Genomic DNA, 20,691 nt, shown 5'->3' with positions numbered 1-20,691 from the left:
GCGCAGTACATACAGAGATTGTTGTCCCTTCGCCATTGTTTTTCAGCGGCAGAGGTTTTGCGTTGTCCGTTGACAAAAGTGTATCGTTGTTCGATGGCAGGGCGTTGAGTGGGGCGGCTTTGGAGAGCGGAGAGGTCCATTGGGGCGAGGCCTCCGGCGGTATGAGATGGGTGTGCAACAGCAGCGGGGGCGGTGAATTGTCCCATCGTATTCCGGATGGCCCGTTGTTCAGCTTTGCGGCCCCGAACCTGGTTATCGATTGTCATCAACATGGTGGCATAGGCTTCGACGGTGTTGGGCCTGTCTGTTCAGTATGTCATGGCGTCCTTCAGGTCTTCCGACAGTCCTTCGGCCAGGGCATCGATCTTGGCTCCTTCGTTGTAGTCCAGGTATGCCACGATGCGGAGGAACTGCGAGTAATAGGTCGCGAAGTCCCCTTTGCCTTGCTTCAGGGCAACGAGTTGACGACGGGCGGTACCCCGGGGATCTGGGTCCCCAAACGAGGCTTCCAGATGGGCGACGAAGGCAGTGACAGAGGAGAAGGGGGCGGCGGGGTTAGCGTTAACGAGTGGAACGACCTGGTCAAGGGCCCTTCCTTCCAGGCGGCTGACGGCATAGATGACCTTTGCTGCCTCGTTCCGGAACCGATCGTGGTTGACTTCAAGTTTCATTCGAAGTTGGGTAGTGAATCCGGGGAGCTTGGTGCGGGTGCCATCGAATTTTTCAGGGTCTGGAAACTTTTCGGACCTGAAGGCGGGGACAGGAGCAGGTGGAGGAGCAGCGGCAACAGGGGCAGCGACGGTAGGGGCGGGAGCAGCGCGGGCGACATTGAGGTCGAGGTTGAGCCGGTTGATCTGCTCCTCGAGGTTGTCGATGGTTTCATTGGCGGCGGTGAGTTGTGTATGAAGGGTGTCCCTTTGGAGGCGGACGCGCTGGACGAGGGTGGCGATGTTGTTGAATAATTCAACAGGGTCGGCCTCATACATCCGCCTGAATCCTTCTACATCGTTGGGTGCAGCCCATACAGGTGGGTCGGGGGTGGACATGTCGTACGGTGCGGATGACGACGCAACGTAATCTCAAGGGGGTGAGTAGCGAGTATTCCGCAGGGTACGAAGAGTGCAATAGGGAACGATGTGGGAGCTCGCAACAGGAGTCCTACGGGGCTCTGGCGTTGGTAAGGTTCGACGAGACGAGGGGAAAGCGAGGCGGTGGTCTTCTTAAAGAAAGAAGAGAACGATAATATTGTATAGCAATAGACAGCGTAGATACAGAAGACGTTGCGTAAAGAAAGAAGAAGGAAAAGAACAGAAAATACAAACAACCCCCCTTAATATACTCAGGGAAATCCCAACGATGACAAATCCGACATGACTCATACATTAACGATCAACAGAACCCAATAGAACCCGATAGAACCTTTCTGACTAATCCAACTCTTCGTAACCCCGTTCCTTCACTAGTCGATCCATGAAAAAAGCTAAGCAAGGTGGTGTTGTATTGGTTGACTGTAGAGGATGTAACCTAAGTCTAACGGGGACTATGGGCGTAGGAACTATGAAGCCAAGGAATACAACCGAGGCGAAGACGTGGACGTAGGAAGTTCGTGGACTATGGACTATGGGGCCGAAGGGTACACCTAAGGCAAGAACGGGGACTGTGGACTATGGACTATGGATAATTGTACCTGGTCTAGTATACCGGGTAAACCCTATGACGTAGCGCGAACCAAATAGTATTCGTGACTGTAAAGTACAGAGGTTACATAAAGAGAAAAGAGAAAGAAAGAGAAACAAGAAATCACGAGACAACACCCCCCTTATATATCCATACCCTATCCCAATGCTGACTCATACCCTCGCGTAACAGAAACAGAAAGAACATAATAGAAACTCGCTTCGCTAAACCCAACCACACTAAGTAATCCTTCTCCCTTGTACCCAGACAACCCACATAGCCAATCCGCCTAGCTGCCGTTACAGGTAGAACTCAAGAAAAGACTTCAACAACAGTACCCTAGAATTGCAGATATCAAAGGGGGACCACCTGCTGTCAAGAGAGAACTGGCTCGAGTTCTGCCTTTAGTTTGGGAAACTATACCTCCGGAGTTCTTTGAAAAACTTGCAGCATCGATGCCCCAAAGGGTGGAAGCCGTTATTCAAGCAAAAGGCTGGTATACGAAGTATTGACTTCCTGGCGTTGAGCGGATACTGGATGATGAACTAGTACTGGGCGATTCCGGAAACCTATTTGTATTTTTACCTATTTGTATTGTATTTTACTATATCTATTTAACGGGCACGATGTTGAATGGGTCGCAAACCTCTGTATTTTTGATATTGCCCACCGGCACCCGCAATGTCCATGGACGCCACTGTCTCACGTCGATCATGTCTCACTCCAGCGGGCGAATCACGAACACTTTTGCAGGGTGACTGTAGTTACCAAGGCTTTCCTAAGGCAGGATCAATGATTTTTTTGCAGTCAAGTGTCGGGCCAGGCCAGTTTAGAATTTGATGGTCTGGTTTTAAATCGGACTGGGATATTGGCATTTTTGGAGTTCACAGAGCTAAAGAGGACTAGGGAACCATGGTGCCGGTGGAATAAAGGGAGCACTGCAGTATCAGTTTATGGGTGGACGAAGTGGGCAGGCATCCTTGTCTAATTGGTGGTTTGGGACTCGAAATAGTGGGTATTCATTGGTTTTGGTGTCAATCGTTCTCTGTGGGATACCGCAAAATCTGAGTTCGGACAGTTGCCAAGAGGACAGCTTTGCAGAGGAGCTGAAAAATATCACCCTTAAAGGAAGAGATCAGAGCCTTTTACAGCAGGATTAAAGCCAACACCGCTCTTGGCAACCGTCCGAACGAACTCAGATTTTGCGGTATTAGCAGTGGATGTTTTAGATGATATGTCTAGCGAGAGGTACGGTACGGAGTGAGGTAAAATGGCGGGTTTTGAGCAATTGTGGTTCGAGCCCCCTGCGCCCACTCAGCTCTAAACCAATTAAGAATTGGAATAAGATGTAGATGTAGCTATACCTGAATTCGAAGCCGAAATGGTTTTGCACGTAAGTAATGGCGAGGAAACTGGCTTATGGTGAAGTTATATTGGCCATGCTGGAGAGTGTGATGGGGGCCCTCGAGGCCTCGCTGTTAAGTGCTGATTATGTGTGTTCATGAATTATCACTCGCTTTGATGGTATTCCTGCAGGGATACAAATTTTTTTGTTTAACTTCGGGGTACAAATTATTATGAAATCTGGGACAAGTATGAGGAGGATTGAGGGAGAAGGGAGGATACTGAAATATTTTATGACTTCGGGTGGTTGTTTACGCCGTGCATTAGCCACAGAGCTTGCTGAAGAGGGGAGGATGGGTGAACCTGATATTGCATGTGATATCTACCGTTGGACTGTGACGTTACTGTATGTAGTGCACGGTTCTCACATGGTTGGCTTTGACGAGAAGTGCACATGTAAGTTAGAAAGCGATAGGGCCAGCCAGATACATGTACGGATATCCTTTCCCAAATCATGGAGTGTAGGTTTTAACTTTATCAAGCGGCAGGGCTAGGGAAAATGCACCTGTCTGTACCTGCATACATGCCGTAGTGACGTTACCTTCAATCTAAAACCAAAACCTCTCGAATAAAATAAACATTAAAATCAAAACGGTGCTACCGTGTGTACAAAGATTCCTGTCATCCTCTCCTCTCCTCTCCTCAAAACAAAAATAAAAATAAAAAGCTCCCTTATGCACCGCCCTCAAAAGTCTCCATCAGCTGTAGCGAGTGGCGTCCACTTCCTCCGATCTCCCAACCGGTCACTTGTAGTCCCTGCGCTCCCAGCTGGCGTGATTCCCGCCTCAACCTGCCTCTCATACGACACGCGTCTCAACCTCTCCGACTCGCCCGCTGTCAACCTGATCTACAACCCGCACATACTACATTAGCTTCTCCGCCTTAAACTCGGCACCGGGAACAAAGGAGACGACATACATAGACCTCAATTCCAAATGCATGTACCACGAACGCCAGCCAAAAACCGACCCCGAAAGACAACCTCAGTATGCTTCCGACAGTCTCCGCCCTATCAAAGCTCGCCGGTACCACAACTCTCCCAGTTCCATTGCCCAGACACTCTGGATAGAACGTGGCCACATCTTCCGCCTTCGCTGTCCACATCAGCTGGTCACAATCCCACACCTACAGCACACGAGTTAGCCCAACTCCAGCAGACCGTACATCTACAATATGACACTTACCGTGTCGTATTTCTGAGAACTTCCGATGATTCCTAACCCGATCCCCATGAAAAGCCGCGTGGTGATGATGCTCCCCATGTAGAACATGGTACGCAGCATCCACTTGCGGTGCTGATCAATCTGGAGTCTCTTGATGTTGTAGTATGCGAGAAACGCAGACACGAGCGTGGCTACAGAGACAGTTCCGGAGACAACCTGGGTGCTAACCTCGCCGCCGAAGGCATGGCGGGTGATAATTAGGGCACCAGTGACGCCGCCGATTAGGAGAAGGAGAACAAGGTAGCCGTTGATACGATGTACGAGGAGAGCTTTATGTCGGATGGCTGGCATAAATTGGAATACGGCGATTAAGCTGCATGCTAAAGGTTTTTGAGACTGATAAGCTCATTGCTCTTCGTCTATTTGGTGAAGTGGGTACATGGGTTGGTATACTGACGTAGAATACAGGCCAGATGTAGATACATTCCGACTGATTCAAGCTGTTAGATAGGCGGTACTTAGATACTGGTATCAATAGGAGGAAATACTCTTGTAAAGTTTATCTCCTAGCCAAAAACATTCACCGGGCCCAGCCTGTTTACAGAACATCCCATTAGGCCCTAAATCCAGGAATCCTAACCTCGCGGTAGCGAATCCGAACATTACGCTGCCGAAGAATATCCCTGTGTTTATATACACGTTAGATAAATGAACATACCGCTAAAGAGAGGATATTTACAGACATAAGATGAGATTGTAGCGTGCGTTGAACCCCAGACAGCGCTGGAATTTGCACCAAAAACCACCTCCATTCATAGGAGCAGTAGCAGGAGTGTGGTTTACGGAGTCTAGAGCTTCTTGGGGTGCGGTAGATTTGGACATTCTGAGAGTGCTGATTTTGGACACAGAACTGTTTTACGGATTTCAGTTATGGGTAATGAGGCTTTTATAAGCAACCAATTCTCAATCCATTAATATTATAGAACCTGTTATGTCTATATGATTTGCACTGCCCACGTAAGGCTCTACTCAAATATAGCAAAAAAGCAAAAAAAAAAAAAAAGCGAGGACGAATATGCCTACCTAGCCTGCATTGTGTATGGCCTTGTACCACCATGTCGGCCAGGGCCCTACGTACATGTATCTAGGTAGATATGCAGGCAAACTCCTATCTACTTCAGAGCTTAGTGCAAACTATAAATCCAACGCTCTAAAATAGTTCACGGGCTGATAGGACTGGCAGGCTGTCTGATTTAGGGCCAACAAATCCGAGCTTGGATGTCTCCATACGCCAAGGGAAGTCACTCTATATCAACACTCAGTATTTATCATAACGCCGTGCGAAAGCATCTTACCTGTCGTATCAGAGCACAGAGAAAGTAGAATTGATATTACCGTTTCATTATGACATTGCCGATCGATGCTCTTATATTCGCTGGATTGATCTTACTGGAGCATCTTGTCTCAACACTACTGGAAAGGATGATGAGATATTGCCAATTATTCAATGTCTGCCTTGGTGTGGAAAGAGGAGAACGTGGACAAGCTCATGGCGCAGGATAAGTTTTGCTTTTTGGGGGGGAGATCAGCCGGTCTGCTCTCTTCATGCGACATCACTCGTGTCTGTTTCTTGGCCCTAGGCTAGCGCTGATCGAGCAGAGGCGGGGTTGAGTGTTAATATGGGTTTTGCCGGTATTCGTGTTGATGTTTGATGGGGCCTTTTTACTGGAATCATATCATAGCATGGGACGGGGGGGTATAAAAGGTATCGTGGTGATTCGGTATGATAAGAACTATTTCCTCATGGAATAATATAGCCTAGCGATACACTATTATTTAAATATTATGATAAGCATTTTACCCGCCTTTAGCGTTGGGTCTCAAAAATATGCTGTGCCTTGGTCCCCAGAGCCTTCTTGAAAACCATGAGGCAGACATATGACTTTGTGCGGGCAGACAAATTTGCAAAGCCTTCTCGATCTAGCTGTCTCTGGCGAGTTTTCAACCCAGCCCGTATCAATATCAGAGGCTTTGAGGGTTTTTAAGACAAAGACAATCATCTTCAATATAGAACCCCACCAAGCGTCCGCATGAATCTTGATACTACAGTACAGTCTAAATTTCACCGCCCAACCAACCGAACCAACCATGTGACAAGTAGGTAAGCCCCTCCCTCGTATTCAAGCGCCCAGATGGTTATTCTGACGCCGGCCAATCATGCTGCATATGCTCCACCCACAGCCCTATATGATCTGCACATATAGCTGCGGTGTGTCGCAGCCTTGTCTGACGACTGGCCGCTTAAAAACTTCCCTTCGAATTCCTCGGGACTGTATCATAAAAGATCACTCGCTGTAGCTGTCAGATTTTTGTGTGGGATTTGATAAATAGAGCTTGTAACAAACGCAGGTGAAGCGACGAGTAAGGGGCTACAACTGCAATCTATGTCTGATGGTAAAGATCGACTTATACGTAGTCTAAACAGCTAAATATCAAGACCTTTCTGGCCGTTTCTCGGACCTCCGTGCGGGCCTAAACTACTACATATGACAAGCAATCGTGTTCGGTGATTTGGCCTAACTTCACAAGGCGTAGCGATACTGCAGCTACTAAGCTCATCAAAAAACTAGGTATTGCGAGTTATCAAAACTATCCGGACGCTTGTTGTAATAAAACAACTTCAACATCACCTTTCTCTACAACCACGAGGCGAGAAGACAAGAGATTTCATTTTGTGATTCTTTATGCCTCTATTATCTCAGGCTTCAATATGAGGCCAATTGAAGTGGTTTCAAAATTTGATTATTGTAGCCAATTTACTTGGTTGTGACGCGAGCGTCCGGATAATTTTGATAACTCACAATAATGAAAGAGTATATAAACCCAGATCTATGTCCTCTCTTCCTACTTCTCTCATCATCATTCCGTAGGCTGCCGCTATGCTATCACAACCCTATCCACTCCTCCTCCTGATCTAGGGCCTAGCGAGTGTCTCCATGCTCTCAGACATGATAAAGCACCTTCTTACCGACGCTGCTCAAAGACTCCTAACCTGATGTGATACCTTCTTGCCCGCTCTTAGCTTCACGGTTCGGTCTTCTCTTTACCTTTATTTTGGGAATGCCTACTCACTCTTTAGATGCCTCCCGAGATGAGAATTATAGAAATGCCTACAGCTACAAGAAAAACAAACTCCAGCATAAGAGAGGTAGCCACCACCGCGCCGCTGTCACGGTGGCGACCAGACAGCGGGTGGGACTCGTTCGTGAGAGTAGATGAATGGCCTTGGCGCTGGTCTCGGACACTGGAGACTAATACATCCGTGAAAGGGATGACCTTGGTGCTGATCTCGAGTCGGAAACCAATGTCTCCGAGAGGGATTGGTAAGTTGTGATCTTCTTTGAAGGCTACAAAGGCGCTTGGTTCTGAAAGGACTATAAAAGCATCGGTGGAGCGCCTGTTGTTTTTCGAGCGAGGGAAACTTTATCTAGATGTAAAGTTAGTCAAAGCTTAGGGATCAGTTCGCTGTGAAGAAGAGTTTGTAGGGGGGCAGAAATAAAGTCTCTATGAGACTAGGGGTAGAGAGAGATAACAGCGGATTTTGTCTAAATACAAAGATATAATTAGTCTAGGATTCTATCGGATATTATATACGTGGGAGTAAAGAAAAGAGACTTCATCAAAAGCTTCTATAATATATTTGGTCATTATTCTAGCTATATGGTTCACCCTATGCTACGTACTGACTTATCTTTTACGCATGATCATAACTGGTCCTAGACAATCTAAAGGTACAGTAAATACCAGAAACGAGGGGCAAAACTGATGGAACGTTGTGCATCGCCGTATTCTGACGAATTAATATATCATGGTCTTAAGGAATTTCAAAGGCTTCTGAAGTAATTGAGCATACTCACTTTACCTTAATTTGGACTCGGAAGTCATAACTCAGGAAGCATCAGTACGATTTATGTGTGAGTGATTTATTGTGATAAAACCATTCCTCGACGCTCCAGCTTGTGACCATAAAGCTTCACTGGGATCTTATATTAGAGAGCTAATCAAATTAGTAAGGACCGGTCTCTGTGGCATCTCAACACATGTACATGGGATCTACGGGGATTCTCGTTCTAGTTCTCGTTCTCGTTAAGCTTCCCGATATATGCATGGTTTGAAAATAAGTATTTATTAATTATGTGTTTCTCCGTAATATGTCTTTCGAGTCCAAAAACAATCACAACACCAATGGCCTGCTCTAACAGACACATATATACTAGTAAATGACCATTTAACGAATTGTCGCCTTTCGAGGTTCCGAGAAATTCTAATTTCGTCGCCCAAATACTTGTGATATGTATATATGGAATATTGTAGTAACGTGCTGTATTAATCCTTTTTATCTTCGATCCTATTCCCGCTGAGCCAGTCAGTGCCCTCAACTAATAAAGAACGATGATTTTAGATGAATTCTCGGGCACAAATCTGGAGGTCTCCCCCATGTATCTGGGGCGAATCCTTCGTTGTTTCTATGGATGCGTTCATTTAATTCCACCTGCGTTTCAGAACGATAGTTATTCTGATCTTCGGAGTGTCACAGTAATATATTTTCACGAGAAGGCGAGGAGTTTCAAGGGAAAGAAAAAATGAGTTATAAATACATACATATAAGCTGTTACTCCAAGGAATATTTCTTGGTTTTGACGTCGGTTGCTCGTTTCAAGTTCACATGATGCACTGTAGCCAGATTCTGGGCGTGTCCGGGAACTTGATCAGCCCGGCATATATCAGCTCACTACATGTACCCGTATATACTGTGTTGCTCATCGTTGAACTCCCGTATGTAATATCATTAGTAGATGATTGGACTCCTTGTCCTCGTATTTGACGAAGTTTCCCAGCTACTCTGGCCTACGAGTGACAACCTATGCGAAATGAGTATAAGTACATGTGCTTGATCAATGTAGTCACGATGACGAACAATTGCAAACGAACATGACAAAGCAATCAATGAAACCTCTGAATTAAACGAAGACCCTTTCAAAGAAAAGAAAAAGGAGATGTAACTTAAACAAGAGAAATACATGTAATTACATCTATATAATGCATATAAGTAACTTCGAGCGCGCGCCGCGCACTATATATATTACCGAAACGATTTGAACGCCAAATTAAAGAGGACATCAGTGTAGAGTCAATACAAGAATTAATGAATCAAATTAACCTCCAAGAGAAAATAGAGAGAAAACAAGAAACCCCAGACCCGTGTCTACCCATTTATACAGGTTTATGAAAAGTACCCAAACGCCAAAGAAATCATGCCCCGACCATAAACTCCAACGTCAAGCCGTCAATTCCACCCTCTGGATATTCAGAATCGATATCCCCTTCACCGGCCGCGCTGGCTTCACCAATCTCGTCCTCGTCTTGCGAACTACCTTCTGCAGCTGCTCATCCACCGGCCACTCCCCTTCACAGCTAGCCGAAGCTTCGAGTGACTTTACATCTAGGTAAAGTTTCCCTCGTTCGAAAAACAACGGGCGCTCCATCGATGTTTTTCTGGCCCTTTCGGCACCAAGCGCCTTCATAACCTCTTCGATTAGGATGGTAACGTAATGATACATATCAAAAGCATTGGTGACTGACTCGAGCTCAGCGCCAGAGTCGTCCCTCGCACGCTCACGAGCGAGTCTTGCCTGCCGTCTAGTCACTACCGTGACAGCAGGCACGGTGGTAGCTGCCTTTTTTATGCCGGAGTTTGTTTTTCTTGTAGCTTTAGGCATTTCGAGATAAGGTGTTTATGTTTAAAGGAAATTGAGCGTGTTTGGAGGTTGTAATATCGATATTATCAAAAAGAAATTGGCGGATAGATCGAAGGTTTTCTTGATTTGAGGCAAAAAGTATGGGGGGAAATGAAACTTCTATGGGTCGGTAGGCAGCGACGATGACTTTTATACCCAAGAGGAGGGTGGTCTTTCCTGTGGGACTACTCTCCCAAATCATAGAATTGGGAATGGTTGTAAAGTGCTGGCGTTGACATTCATGACATCAATTGAATTCTCGGGACGCAGAGCAACTTGAAAAGAGACGATCATTCAAATTTTCGACTCGTCTATTTATAACCTAGACGAGAATTTTATGTATGTATTAGCATCGCTAGTCGAACATCCGCGGTACAATGGGGGCTAAATGGGCTTCAGATGTAGTCCTCAATGGATTTCAAGAGAAATGGAGAGCTGGGTTTAAAGTTTTGGGATACACGGTCGAAAGGCTTCGAGGTAATAGCAAATGGTGAGGTGATCCATGAGGCTATCGTATAACCCGGCACCAGCCTCGAGCTCGTCCTAAAACCGTTTGCTAAAAGCCAGAGGATCTCAGGCTCTACGGAATATAATGAGATAGGCATATATAGCTACACGTATGCTCTGAATTCACCTTAGGCTAGCTTCCATGATTCTGGGAGCACAAGTAGTGAGTAACAAAGATCATGTACTACATGTAGTTTGGGTTTTCGGCGGTAGATAGCGAAATTGACCGCCCCCCCCCCCCCCCCCCCGCGGGGGGACACCAGAACACCAGTACACCAGAACACCAGGCGTCGTAGCTGTCTTCAGTGGAGTGAATGGGAGTAGAGAAGTGAGCAACTTCCTTTGGTTCGTGTGCACGACTCGAGGGGAACCGTTAAAGGATACGTGTCTAGTGGCCATGATGGACGGTTTTGAGGGGACGTGTAATCAAGTGTGTGTGTGGCGGGAGGTATACTTTTTATCTCAACAAACGTTTACAAGATCTAGGGGGTCTAGATGTGTCAGTACATACCGGTCTGACACCAGGGTCACTTTTTCATGATTGAGATTTATAATAACTGAAGGGTAAGCTTTAGTTTAGTACACGGTTAAGTATAGAGATATCAAGTTGAATCTATCCATATGAGAGCCTAGCTACGTGTAGCAATTGTTCTTACGTCATGCTATCCACAGTTTTCAAGATTGGGGGGGTTAGGGGTTGAAGAATTGGGAAGAATGTACGGCCGCGGTACTATTGAGTAGGAAGAGTGCTTCAGAAGGTCTGATTTTAGTGGCACCAAAAGAACCGGATTCAAATGTTGATTTCAAACAGCCCAAAAGTACAGAAACAGGCGTCAAGTCGCCAAAGGCTGCGCACTGCAGTCGACGTCAACAGGATTCTCAAGATCCCAGGGGTTGAGGGGTATCTGTACATGACCACTAAGGACTACATGTACCTAAAGTGAAAATATCTCGGAGTTGGTAATTTTAGGAATGGCAGATTAATCACAGTGCACTGTGGTAACATGAGCTAGTTCGAGGCCGATTGCCTTGCCGAAGGGACAGCAGCTGTCTAGAACGGAAGATCAAGAATAAGCAAGGCCTCCCAAAACGAAGTCGTGGATGCTGGTGATTTCAGGTAGACCATCTCCTTAAGCAAGGACTTGAAGTTCATGGCAGAATGCGATAATTTAGAGGTCCACAACTAATTTTGTTACTTGACCACCTATCTTTTGAAAAAGCGGTACCGGTATACCGCAGCCAGTGTCATAAATGCTGTACTGCATGTTGGCTTGAAAATATATTAATAACATTTCTCCCAGGTCGATTCAAGTATCTTTGAGTATAGACCACCACTACCACTACTACCGTCACTAATATAATTACTAGCTACATGTAGTATACTATGTAGTATCACAATCAAGGTGCATAATACTAATATGGAGGCCCGCCATGTTTCTCTTATTCCTTCCATGCCCGACCTCTAACTGGTATAAGTCACGGTTCTTGAATATTTTGTTCATTCTAATATTGACTATCGATCACCATCACTGTTCAGACAATTAACAAAGGCTCTTCGCTCGCCTCCTGCTTCTCCATGAGATTCCTGCTGTTTTACTATATGAAAACAAAATCCCTACATGCGCCCCAGAGGAGGGCACAAATCCAAAGGGATTTTCTCCCACCATGTACAGCGGTAGGTAATAAGTGATGGAACGGCCTGAGACACAGTGATACCTGTTTTAGGTAAAACGCCACTAACATACGGTGTTTGCAGGTATAACTGTACCTCAGGGCGTTCCATCACTTATTACCTACGGCTGTACTGTGGGAGCCGGCGGTGGTTGTAAATGCATGTATATGGCATTATAATATTCTAATACCATGTAGATATACATACGGCCATCGAATGAGAGCCTGTGAGAATTTCCCTTTACTGGTTCGGCCAAGCAAATCTCTGTCAACTGTCGGGCCCAAAAAGAGTGACATCAAGTAACATTTCGGGATTTTAATATCATACTTTCCTTACTCAGGCTAGGCACCAAGAATAGAGCAGTGCGCAATTATTTGGCCGCTTGACATGTCTATGAGTACCGGGTGTGCACGTTAAATACCGAGACGCCTTGAAGGATTGGTTGATTTTGTATGGGAACCGCCCATGGTAACCAAAAGCAGCCAATGAATTTTGGCCTTGGCCTCAAAATTTATATGGTGGAAAAAAATACCGAGACGTTTTATCTATCTTCACTTAAAAATTCAAATATTTTCCTAAAAATACAAAAAAATAACCACTGAATAGCCCTTGCTCACAGGTTCACCTGAGTACTGATTCAAAGTTATCAAAGAAGTTTTGGTGAAGTTCGAAAAGAACAGGAGTAGAAAAGAGGTTGAGGAGGTTGCATTGCAAAAGCTGCAGGGCAGACTGTCCAAATACCTGCTTGGCTGCCAAGTGTCATTTTAATTATATCAGCCCAATCAGATTCCTTTACAAACCCTCACTTTTTAAAATTCCCAAAAAAGGGTTCTCAGTACTTACCCTCAACCCCCGGTACATACATACATGTAGGTAGTACTAAGTAGGGCCGTATAAGGGAAAGGTACAGTTGCCCGCCGCTATAACGAACGTGCATATTGAGCACCTTTCCGCTCGTTATAGCAGATTGTTCGGTACAGCAGACCAAACTCTTTGCTGGGGTGGGCAAAAAGCCAGCCCAAGTGGTTCGATACAGCAAATATTTGGTATGGGAGCGTTCGTTACAACAGCGGGCGACTGTATGTAATCGACGTTAATGATTTAGAGCAGATAGCAACGAAGTCACATCATAGATGGTTTCACATGGAAAAAATATTATCTAGGTTTCGGATTTGGGTTTCAGATACTAGGGGTTGGTGCATACCATACTATTCAATTTCGTTCTTCTTGTATAATTAAGACGCGTAGATTCCTTTCCAGAATCATTTCGTATCCCAATTTTCCAATTTACGCGACCTGACGCGACATATCTTGCCATTGCCCGTTTCGGAACGCGTTTCTCCAGCAACCAGTCTCCTTTCGAAGCGCGTTTTTCTCCCTAGCGTCTCAACCACCAGCCCCCAACTTTGTCGACTTCATCTTCATCAACCACCACCTTCATTAGAGAATTGTTTATCATTCTTTTCATCGGTTAATAATAATCATAATCTACTCGCTCTTGTTCTTACTATCCTTAATACCAAAAAATATCATACACTGGGCACTATGTCTGTCCTTGGTAAACGTGCAAGGCCCACCACTCCTTCCTTTGCCGGTAAGATATTTCGACTATCCCCTTTTCGTTTTTTATACTGACAACTTTATTTTTAGTCGTCGTGGATTCACCCATACGTACAAAGCTTCCAGCTCGAAAAAATACTTCCTCAAAAAAAGAGAAAAAAGCAGTCATAATCCATGATGATGATAACGACTTTGAAGATACGATCCATGTCGCCATCCCTCGGATCGATGATAGTCTTCCAAGGACACCAAAGAAATTGCGACGAGGCCTACTAGAGGCGCAGGTTACGCCTTCTTCACGAGGAGTGTTGTCGCCCACGGTATTCAAAGGAGTGGAGGCATTATCGATGTCCATTGACTCAGACGTTTCGTGTCCGAGTACGCCCCGTCACAAATATAGTGTTAAGAAGCCCATCACTCCACGCCACAGAGTCTCAGCCATTGGAAAACCGCTCACTCCTCGGTCTGGAAAATTATTTGGGACACCTACCAAGGCTGCGATGACACCAACGATTATGACAACGGCCAAAGTATTATTCTCGAGGAGCGGGGAGCCGGGGAGATTAGTTGGACGTGATGAGGAGAAGAGGAAGTTGGCGGCATTTCTGGGGCCAAGATTGGAGGCATGCTCCGGCGGGTGTCTGTATGTATCGGGCCCACCGGGGTGCGGGAAGTCTGCGCTTTTAACAGAGGTGATGGGGGACCTGGGTGCCGACAAAGCGGTGAATGTGAAGCGAGCATATGTGAACTGTATGACCATGCAGTCTCCAACAGGTATCTATGTCAAGCTTCTCGAGGAGTTTTATAAAGGGGAGGAACTATCATCGCCCACCGGTATGGCTGAGCTTGAAGCCTTGTTCATACCCAAGAAAAACTCAAAAAAACAGCCCGGCGAGGTTTTTGTGGTTGTTCTTGATGAGATCGATCACCTTCTTACAAAAGACCAAGAAGTCCTCTACAGCATCTTTGAGTGGTCTCTCGTCCGCAGCTCCCGCCTTATCCTTCTTGGAATTGCAAATGCACTTGACCTGACAGATCGCTTCCTCCCACGTCTGAAAGCTCGTAACCTCACGCCCCAGCTCCTTCCATTTCTACCGTATACAGCGGAGCAAATCGCATCAGTAATCACTAATCGTCTGCGCTCCCTCCTTCCCAATGGTACCTCCACCCCAGGCGATTTCGTCCCTTTCATGCACCCCGCCGCTATCCAACTCGCTTCTCGCAAAGTTGCCGCCGCAACCGGGGACCTACGGAAAGCGTTTGACCTCTGCCGTCGAGCCGTAGAGCTCGTCGAGTCCGAAACCCGGGCCAAGGAAACCCAACAAAAGCAGCTCGAAACTGTTTGTGAATTGGAGAACGAGAACCGACTCCCGGATGAACAGCACAGAAATAGCGTCACATTACCAGGGGGGCTCCGTGTGCCCCTCGTCGAAGCTCTCGGCCTCAACACCCCGCGCAAACTCTCCTCCACTGCCCCTCCTGCCGCCCTCACATCCCTTACCATCCAGACTGCTCCCCGTGTCATGCTTTCGCATATCGCCAAAGTCTCAGCCGCCTCTTTTGGAGGTTCAACAATCTCCCGTGTTAAGACTCTCAACCTTCAGCAGAAGGCCGTTCTATGTGTCCTTGTGACCGCCGAGAAGACCCGTGGAAGTGTCACAGTACGACAATTATTCGAGGCATATGCGGCCGTATGCAAGCGGGAGCGATTGCTGCATCCATTGACCAACACGGAGTTTAGGGATGTAGTAAACTCGCTGGATGTAGCCGGGGTTGTCAGTGCAGTCGGTGGTGGTGCCGTGGGAGGCACACCAAGCAAGAAGAAGAAGGCCGGAATCGCAGAGGAATGCAGGATCGGAGCATGCGTGAGAGAGATGGATTTGTTGACAGCAGTGGCAGATGTGGGGCCTATCCTGACAAGGCTTTTTGATGCTTAAGTGTGACATGACTTCGTACGGTATACCAGGGAACTTTTTTCTTTTTGTATGTGTTTGATTGGATGGTCTATGGCCGTTCTGGGAGGGTTCACATATGGAGTTGGGTAGTGTTCGGCCTGTATTTTTTTCCTCTTTTTTTTCTTTCTCAATGGTTTTCAGCGATGATTGTGATGGATTTTGCTTGTATGGTGTGTTTTGGGTACTTGTATGATGGTGGTTTTGTGAAATGATGGTTTTGTGAAATGGTCAGTGAGGGCATGGTCAAAAGGCGGGTTTCTTTTTATTTATACCTAACTCATGTACTGTAACTATGTTAAAGAATAAAGAGTAATGGATTCTTAAGAAAGCAATTTGTACGTATTCAGCTTACCGGAAAGCGATCACATTCGGTAATTTCTCAACCACGAGAGGGTCGATTCTTATCCCATGGTAGGATGAAATTTGTCAAGGTTTCGTCCCACCAATGGGTGCGCATGCTAGGCGTCAAATGCTACAGAAAAAAAGCCCAGAGACAAAACTTGCATTGTGGCCTACCTCGAATACCTAATAAAAGAACGCAGACTAAAAAATAAACTTCACTCCGATGCGGGGAATCGAACCCCGATCTGCTCGGATCAGCTCTTCTTGTTAGAAGGACTTGAAAGCGAGCGATGCTAACCGTTACACCACATCGGATTGTTATGACAGCCTCTATTTTTTCAATAACAGTGTTTAAAACAATCCTTGGCAGCACGTGGGCTCTGTTCATCGCCAACACCAACCTCAACCCATCGCCGCTTATTGAACCACCTTGGATCCTATGCATTGTACATACAGTACCTGCGCCCGCCAACCACCGAAGAAGCCTTCTATTCCACTTCCCTAAATGATCTCAGTAGTCTTTGGCCTTCCTCGGGTACGCGTCATGAGCCCTCTCCTTCTGTTTTCATCATGCCCATAGCCAGGCGAGACCTCTAGCGATACCAGCAGAAAGGCTGTCGGTGTTGCCGAGGCAGTTCGAGCGATGCCACCCTCCCGGCTTTGATAACAAGCGATATATTTCCCAGGTTGCGATGGTCTCTATAAGCAATTTTCGGACATATCCAGACGGGCTGCTGTTGAATGTCGGGCTGCGCGTGTCGGACTGCAATTCCCAGCCACCAACCAATAGTGCCAGGATCAATAAACAGGGCTGATGAGTCAGTAAACCTTTCCACTACACCGCATCTGGCAAAACATCTTCCTCGTTTCGTGTATAATATGCCCATATGATAACCCCGTATTTTCTTGAATACATTTATCTTATCTTTTTCATCACTGATAGGAAGACAGAATAAGAGGGTAAATGCGATCCGGAATAGTACATACTGTCAACGATATTAACAACGCGAACACAGTGGAAAACAAGTATCACTCCGTACTACCGCCATTCGTTTCGAGATGTCAGACGCCGAGACCAGCTACTCGCCCGACCCCGAGGACCCCGCTCGTCACTTCCTCAAAGCTCATCCAGTGGGTAAATGGTCCATCATGAATTATTTAAATGCCAACCGCGAGCTCTTGGGCACCAAAAATGGGTTCTCAATCCTCTGTGATTCTTGGCTCCGAGAATTGGCACGCGTTATAGATGATACCACAATCTCAGATCGAAAACGGAAGGCTGCCACCAAGCTTCTCAACAGATATAAAGTCGCTGTGAGTCTCTCCTTCGACACATGCTGCGATTATTAGCCACATATCACCCTAGGACGTATACGCCCTAACTCATCCTTCTGCTTCATACCAGCAACCCAGGCTCGCCTGCTTGCTTGTCTTTGCTTTGATTTCCTTGCTTCCCTACCACTAGTTGTCGGTGCATTAGATGGCTCGTCAGAGTCAACTTGATGTTAAGGGTACGTCCCGATCCGGCGCTAGTCTCACTGGGGCACAGATGACTTCCGGGTCGGTTTGCTGCTCAAGGCCTGTTGCTTGCTCGTCAAGGCAAGCAACGTTGGCTGACCTGGTGAGAGAGGAGTGGGAGCAGGGAGAGAAATGAAAGGCCGAGCAGGTCGGAGCCTAAATGAACACTTACACTAATCAACTGTGTAGGGCGAAGACCACCGTGCAGCCCGTGTAGCCTATGATCTCGCTAAGATTGAAAAAGGCGGGCAGCCTCATATCGTTATTAAGGGTAGTAATACGTTCACTAATGCTACCGTCTCTGTGAATGCATCACTGCCACCTTCCTCCTCCCCCGAACCAGGACCAGCATCCAATACCCGGAAGCGGAAACGGAAACGGGAGAGTAAAAGACCTGCCGCAGCTCCAGGGTACATACACACATAAAACACAACATTTTCTTACGTCAGCTAACTCTTCCATTAGATTTATCAAGCATTTCGCCGAATCATTCAGGTGCATGGATAAATCCCGAAAATGGCTTCTCCCCTCCGGTATCTATGTCGAGGATCAGCTCTATAACTGCTTCAAAGACGCTCCCAATGAGTGCGCAGTGCACTCTTGGGTAATTGATATACGTGACACTTCAGTACGGGACTGCTTCCCTGATGAAGACTGGGAAGCCATTTGCGCTGCGGTACCACCAATGCCAGATCCAAATCCGAGTTTCGTACGCTCAATGCTGCAGTTCGCCACAGTGAGTGCTCTCGTTTTCCCTCGCCATATACATGCTAACTATAACAGTTAAGAACCGCCGACCAATTGCGTGACTATTTGGACATTACTCCAGCTTTCAAACCAGAGGAATTACCAAATTTCACCCCGGAGGAGCGTCTTGGACGCCGCTGGGTCAATACCGTTCTTCGCTGCTGGTATATTCTTCCCGTATATGGAACCATGGTGGATTCTAGCTAACGGTCACAAAGGTCAGATCTTTGTCAAACTCCCAACGTATTCGAACAGAACCACCGAGAGTTCTGGTACATAAGTAACTTCTGGGGGGCCGTCTTTGATCAATGCATGTCTACGATCCCAGGTAGCTACATGAGCCGGTACGATTCTACCTCCTCCTTCCCAAATACAGTTAGTTAACTCTCTCCTCAGCGGAGAGTCCAAATCCCTATGCACAACCGATCGAAAGAACATGCACCCAGAACACAAAAAGCGCAAACGTATTGGCCACCTTTATGACGGAATTCTTCAAATAAACGGCCATGAGGTTGGCGTTGCAGAACATGCACGATACTTTGCAGGCGAGAAGGAAAAGAAATGGGTCGCAGACACGCTCAAAGTTGTCAAGGTCCTCCACGACATGTTATACCATCTACAAATGCACATTCACTCGGACTCGCCTGACGGACTGGGCGGACTTCATGTTGTAGGAATGGTTACAGCTGGTAAGTCTTCCCTCCGCTCACATGTAGGCGAGTCTAGCTAATCAACTCGTAATAGGATGGCGATGTCAGTTCCTTCGCATGGTCTATGGAAAGGGCTATATATGTCTCCTTTCCACTGACGATGTACGCAAAATTCCCACCAGCGTCGAGAACATCTCGTCTCTCCTGGAGTTGTTGGGCTTTCTCTGGAAAACTCGAGTCCGCTCCCTTCTTCTCCATTATGTATGAATAATCACCGCTAACAGTCATCACAGGAAATGTTGAACCGTTGTGAAGCTACTATCAACCCAGTTTTGACGCCCGAGCAACTTGCAGAGAGGCTGATGAGGCCTTCAGGCCCAGTATTGGTGCCGCCAAAATCTGCGCTAATGATTCCACGGTCTGTAGAAACCGATGATGGGATTATTATCTATAAGGATTTGAATGGTGGGGGTGATACAGAGGAGGAAACAGAAGTCGAATAAGGGTTTAGAAGATGCGTAGTATGCACGGAGAGAAAAGGGGGGGGGGGGGGGGGGGGGGGTTATCGCATATAGACCTAATTTAGTCAATTGATAACAGTGACAAGATAAAAAAAATCCAACAGGGAAAAGGGCAGTAAATTATCGTATTCCCCAAAGATGCAGGATCTCTCTTGCCCGATCTGACTGTCCGTGGTCCAATGAGTTATAGCCCATCGGACAGATCGAATTTTCCGGATCTAGGCCCACGCGAAACCATGTGCGAAACCAAAACTATGAATGAGCTAGCTTATGCCAATGATATGGGGTGGTTTCAAGGCAGGTGCAAATATGCAACTGGGTTGCAATGGACCATACGCCGCCCAAACCATATCACCCTATAGATAGCCATCCGAATTGCAATCATTGACCCTAAACACCAAGTATACATATATGCTAGTATGAGCGCCTCTTGTGAGAGCTTCGATTTTTTTTCTATGGTCCATCCCTGATTCTCGTAGTGTTAGATTCTTCAAAACCTATCTGATACAGGTACATGCATGTCACAATAATGATTCTTCCCTAATCAAAAAATATTATCCTTGAACATGTCTTAGGAAAAGGGAAAAGAAAGAGGAGAGGGGACAAGTCTAATAGATCTAGTGTGGGCGCTAACAAAGGCTCTCTCGACTTCCTGAAGTCGCGGACTACCTTGTCAAATAACTCTTAGCCCCCTCCTATGTCTGGTAAATGTGAATTACTAGCCTTATGGCAGTTATACTCGCCTAAACGCCGACAATGGTCATTCTAAGTCCCGGTGACATTCGAGATTTATTTCGGAGCTATAACATCAACCTTCGTCCGCAGATTTCAAGATAATATCCCTGCCATGTACCGGGCGTTAAGGGTAAGTCTGGAGACGCTCGAGTCATTGGCCGATTGTACTGCAAGTCCTGATTGGCTGATATTCGGACCAAGACAGGACACCGCCACTGCCACGTCAAGGAGGGGAAGTCGTTAATGTTGTGAACTCGTAGGTGAGTTCTTTCAAGCTGTGAACTTTTCCACCCGCTAATATCATTGACACCCGTTCGATGCCCTGAACACCCCGTTCGACCCTGTTCGACGCCTTGAACACCCCGCTCCACCCTGTTCGACGCCGTGAACACCCCGTTCCACCCTGTTCGACGCTGTTGAGGCCCCGTTCGACGTATTGAGA

The 20,691-nt window shown here is 46.6% G+C and overlaps 6 protein-coding genes across 6 annotated transcripts; 3 read left to right on the top strand and 3 right to left on the bottom strand.

The window, feature by feature from the left end:
- Positions 1–308: 308 nt before the first annotated feature.
- On the bottom strand, positions 309–1,046 carry H6S33_005140 (uncharacterized protein; the record flags this gene model as incomplete). The annotated part of the gene is made up of 1 exon (XM_044836494.1): positions 309–1,046. The coding sequence occupies one exon, from the start codon at positions 1,044–1,046 to the stop codon at positions 309–311; it is 738 nt and encodes a 245-aa protein (XP_044690353.1).
- A 2,720-nt stretch (positions 1,047–3,766) lies between these two features.
- H6S33_005139 (uncharacterized protein) lies at positions 3,767–5,126 on the bottom strand (the record flags this gene model as incomplete). The annotated part of the gene is made up of 6 exons (XM_044836493.1): positions 3,767–3,928; positions 4,000–4,206; positions 4,266–4,624; positions 4,702–4,734; positions 4,793–4,927; positions 4,988–5,126. 6 exons carry the CDS (start codon positions 5,124–5,126, stop codon positions 3,767–3,769), a joined length of 1,035 nt encoding a protein of 344 aa, XP_044690352.1.
- Positions 5,127–7,410: 2,284 nt separating this feature from the next.
- H6S33_005138 (uncharacterized protein) lies at positions 7,411–7,631 on the top strand (the record flags this gene model as incomplete). The annotated part of the gene is made up of 2 exons (XM_044836492.1): positions 7,411–7,505; positions 7,574–7,631. The coding sequence occupies 2 exons, from the start codon at positions 7,411–7,413 to the stop codon at positions 7,629–7,631; spliced, it is 153 nt and encodes a 50-aa protein (XP_044690351.1).
- A 1,952-nt stretch (positions 7,632–9,583) lies between these two features.
- H6S33_005137 (uncharacterized protein) lies at positions 9,584–10,024 on the bottom strand (the record flags this gene model as incomplete). The annotated part of the gene is made up of 1 exon (XM_044836491.1): positions 9,584–10,024. The coding sequence occupies one exon, from the start codon at positions 10,022–10,024 to the stop codon at positions 9,584–9,586; it is 441 nt and encodes a 146-aa protein (XP_044690350.1).
- A 3,742-nt stretch (positions 10,025–13,766) lies between these two features.
- Positions 13,767–15,718, top strand: H6S33_005136 (uncharacterized protein; the record flags this gene model as incomplete). Its single annotated transcript, XM_044836490.1, has 2 exons — positions 13,767–13,815; positions 13,872–15,718. 2 exons carry the CDS (start codon positions 13,767–13,769, stop codon positions 15,716–15,718), a joined length of 1,896 nt encoding a protein of 631 aa, XP_044690349.1.
- A 1,419-nt stretch (positions 15,719–17,137) lies between these two features.
- Positions 17,138–19,496, top strand: H6S33_005135 (uncharacterized protein; the record flags this gene model as incomplete). The annotated part of the gene is made up of 8 exons (XM_044836489.1): positions 17,138–17,392; positions 17,786–18,006; positions 18,062–18,332; positions 18,380–18,507; positions 18,562–18,687; positions 18,740–19,032; positions 19,088–19,230; positions 19,287–19,496. 8 exons carry the CDS (start codon positions 17,138–17,140, stop codon positions 19,494–19,496), a joined length of 1,647 nt encoding a protein of 548 aa, XP_044690348.1.
- Positions 19,497–20,691: the final 1,195 nt, after the last annotated feature.

The sequence above is a fragment of the Morchella sextelata genome (assembly GCF_020137385.1).
Source record: "Morchella sextelata strain SCLS chromosome Unknown scls_19, whole genome shotgun sequence".
Classification (NCBI taxonomy): Eukaryota; Fungi; Ascomycota; class Pezizomycetes; order Pezizales; family Morchellaceae; genus Morchella; species Morchella sextelata.
This window is presented reverse-complemented; position numbering and strand designations above follow the sequence as displayed.